Raw genomic sequence first — 1,337 nt, 5'->3', positions numbered from 1 at the left:
GCGCAGCTTTACAAAATCAATTTGTATGTCCAAGAACTCTGACGTCAGCCACAACATTTTACGATGGATCGTGACAAACGTTATGATTTACATTGTTTTATCATTATCGGATATTGCCTCTTATGGCATAAAACAAAACAACCATATCCAAAAAAATGATGTGCTTGGAATAGCTAATCGATCGCAATCGATACAATTTAGACCAAACTAGTTCAGGTGTGTTCCATTGAACTGAATTCAAATTTTTAAACTCGATCCTCGATCGCTAAAATTGTGGCACGTGCCACTTGCATTGTTGGCGATTCCTTGCACAAATCACGTGCGAAATTCGAATTTTCTAAGATCATCGCGGGCCATGGGTTGCAAAATTGAGTCGTCCGAAAATACACGACAATTGATAGTAAATCTAGTAAAGGGGGGATCGGTTTTCGTTTTCGTATAAAAGCTTTGTCTTGACTGTCGATCGATATCAAACGCATTTATCTCTTTCAGTTATTCAAATAACTCCCTAACAACAAAACACTCAAAATGTTCGCTAAAGTGGTAAGTGATTTGTAATAATTCTTACTATCAAACCTGTTAAACTAATAATGCCTACCTTTACAGATCATCGTTGCTTGCTTGGCCGTTGCTGCCGTCAACGCTGAAGCCAAGGCCGAGCCCGGAGTTCTGGCTGCCGCCCCATTGGCCTACTCTGCCGGATATGCTGCTGCTCCGTTGGCCTACGCCGGATATACCGGATTGCCGGTGGCAGCTGCCGCCGCATACACTGCCTACAGTGCCCCATTGGTTGCCAGACCAGCTGCCTATGCTGCGGCTCCTCTCGCTGCTGCTGCCTATACTGCTGCGCCATACGTTGCCGCTGCCCCGGCCTATCCTTACCTCAGAGCTGCCGCTGCCTACCCTGCACTGATTTAAATGATGTCAGGAGTACCAAAGGATTTGATTGAATAAACTTCTAGCATTGCTGAAAATCAAAATTTTCGTTAGAATTGATTGAAGAGGTTTTGAAGAACATAGGACTAATAATCTGTTGCCCAAAGTTTCAACCAAGTTTCAATCCGAAGATTTTTTCAGAAATCCGTCCAGTGATACCATTGTGATACCAGTAATCATCCAGTTATTTTGCTAAGGATATCTCCAGAAATGTTTTAATTTGCAACTGTTTCAATTTCCCATACAAAATGGTATACTTAAGAGAATGAATCTGAGTTATTTATGGATCGATTTGAAATAATTTTTCACAGTTCTTAAAGCATTACTCGAATTTCAACATATATTTTTGAATGATTTTTCCATCCAAGAGCCTATAATAAAGACTGGTCGCAGGTCTCTTT

The 1,337-nt window shown here is 41.2% G+C and overlaps 1 protein-coding gene across 1 annotated transcript; it reads left to right on the top strand.

The window, feature by feature from the left end:
• Window positions 1-402: 402 nt before the first annotated feature.
• On the top strand, window positions 403-980 carry LOC110679378 (cuticle protein 16.5-like). The gene is made up of 2 exons (XM_021853817.1): window positions 403-543; window positions 607-980. The coding sequence occupies exons 1-2, from the start codon at window positions 529-531 to the stop codon at window positions 916-918; spliced, it is 327 nt and encodes a 108-aa protein (XP_021709509.1). The 5' UTR covers window positions 403-528; the 3' UTR covers window positions 919-980.
• The last annotated feature ends 357 nt before the right edge of the window (window positions 981-1,337 follow it).

Source organism: Aedes aegypti, chromosome 3, assembly GCF_002204515.2.
Source record: "Aedes aegypti strain LVP_AGWG chromosome 3, AaegL5.0 Primary Assembly, whole genome shotgun sequence".
Classification (NCBI taxonomy): domain Eukaryota; kingdom Metazoa; phylum Arthropoda; class Insecta; order Diptera; family Culicidae; genus Aedes; species Aedes aegypti.
Note: the sequence above shows the minus strand (reverse complement) of the source record. Positions and strands in the feature narration are given on the sequence as shown.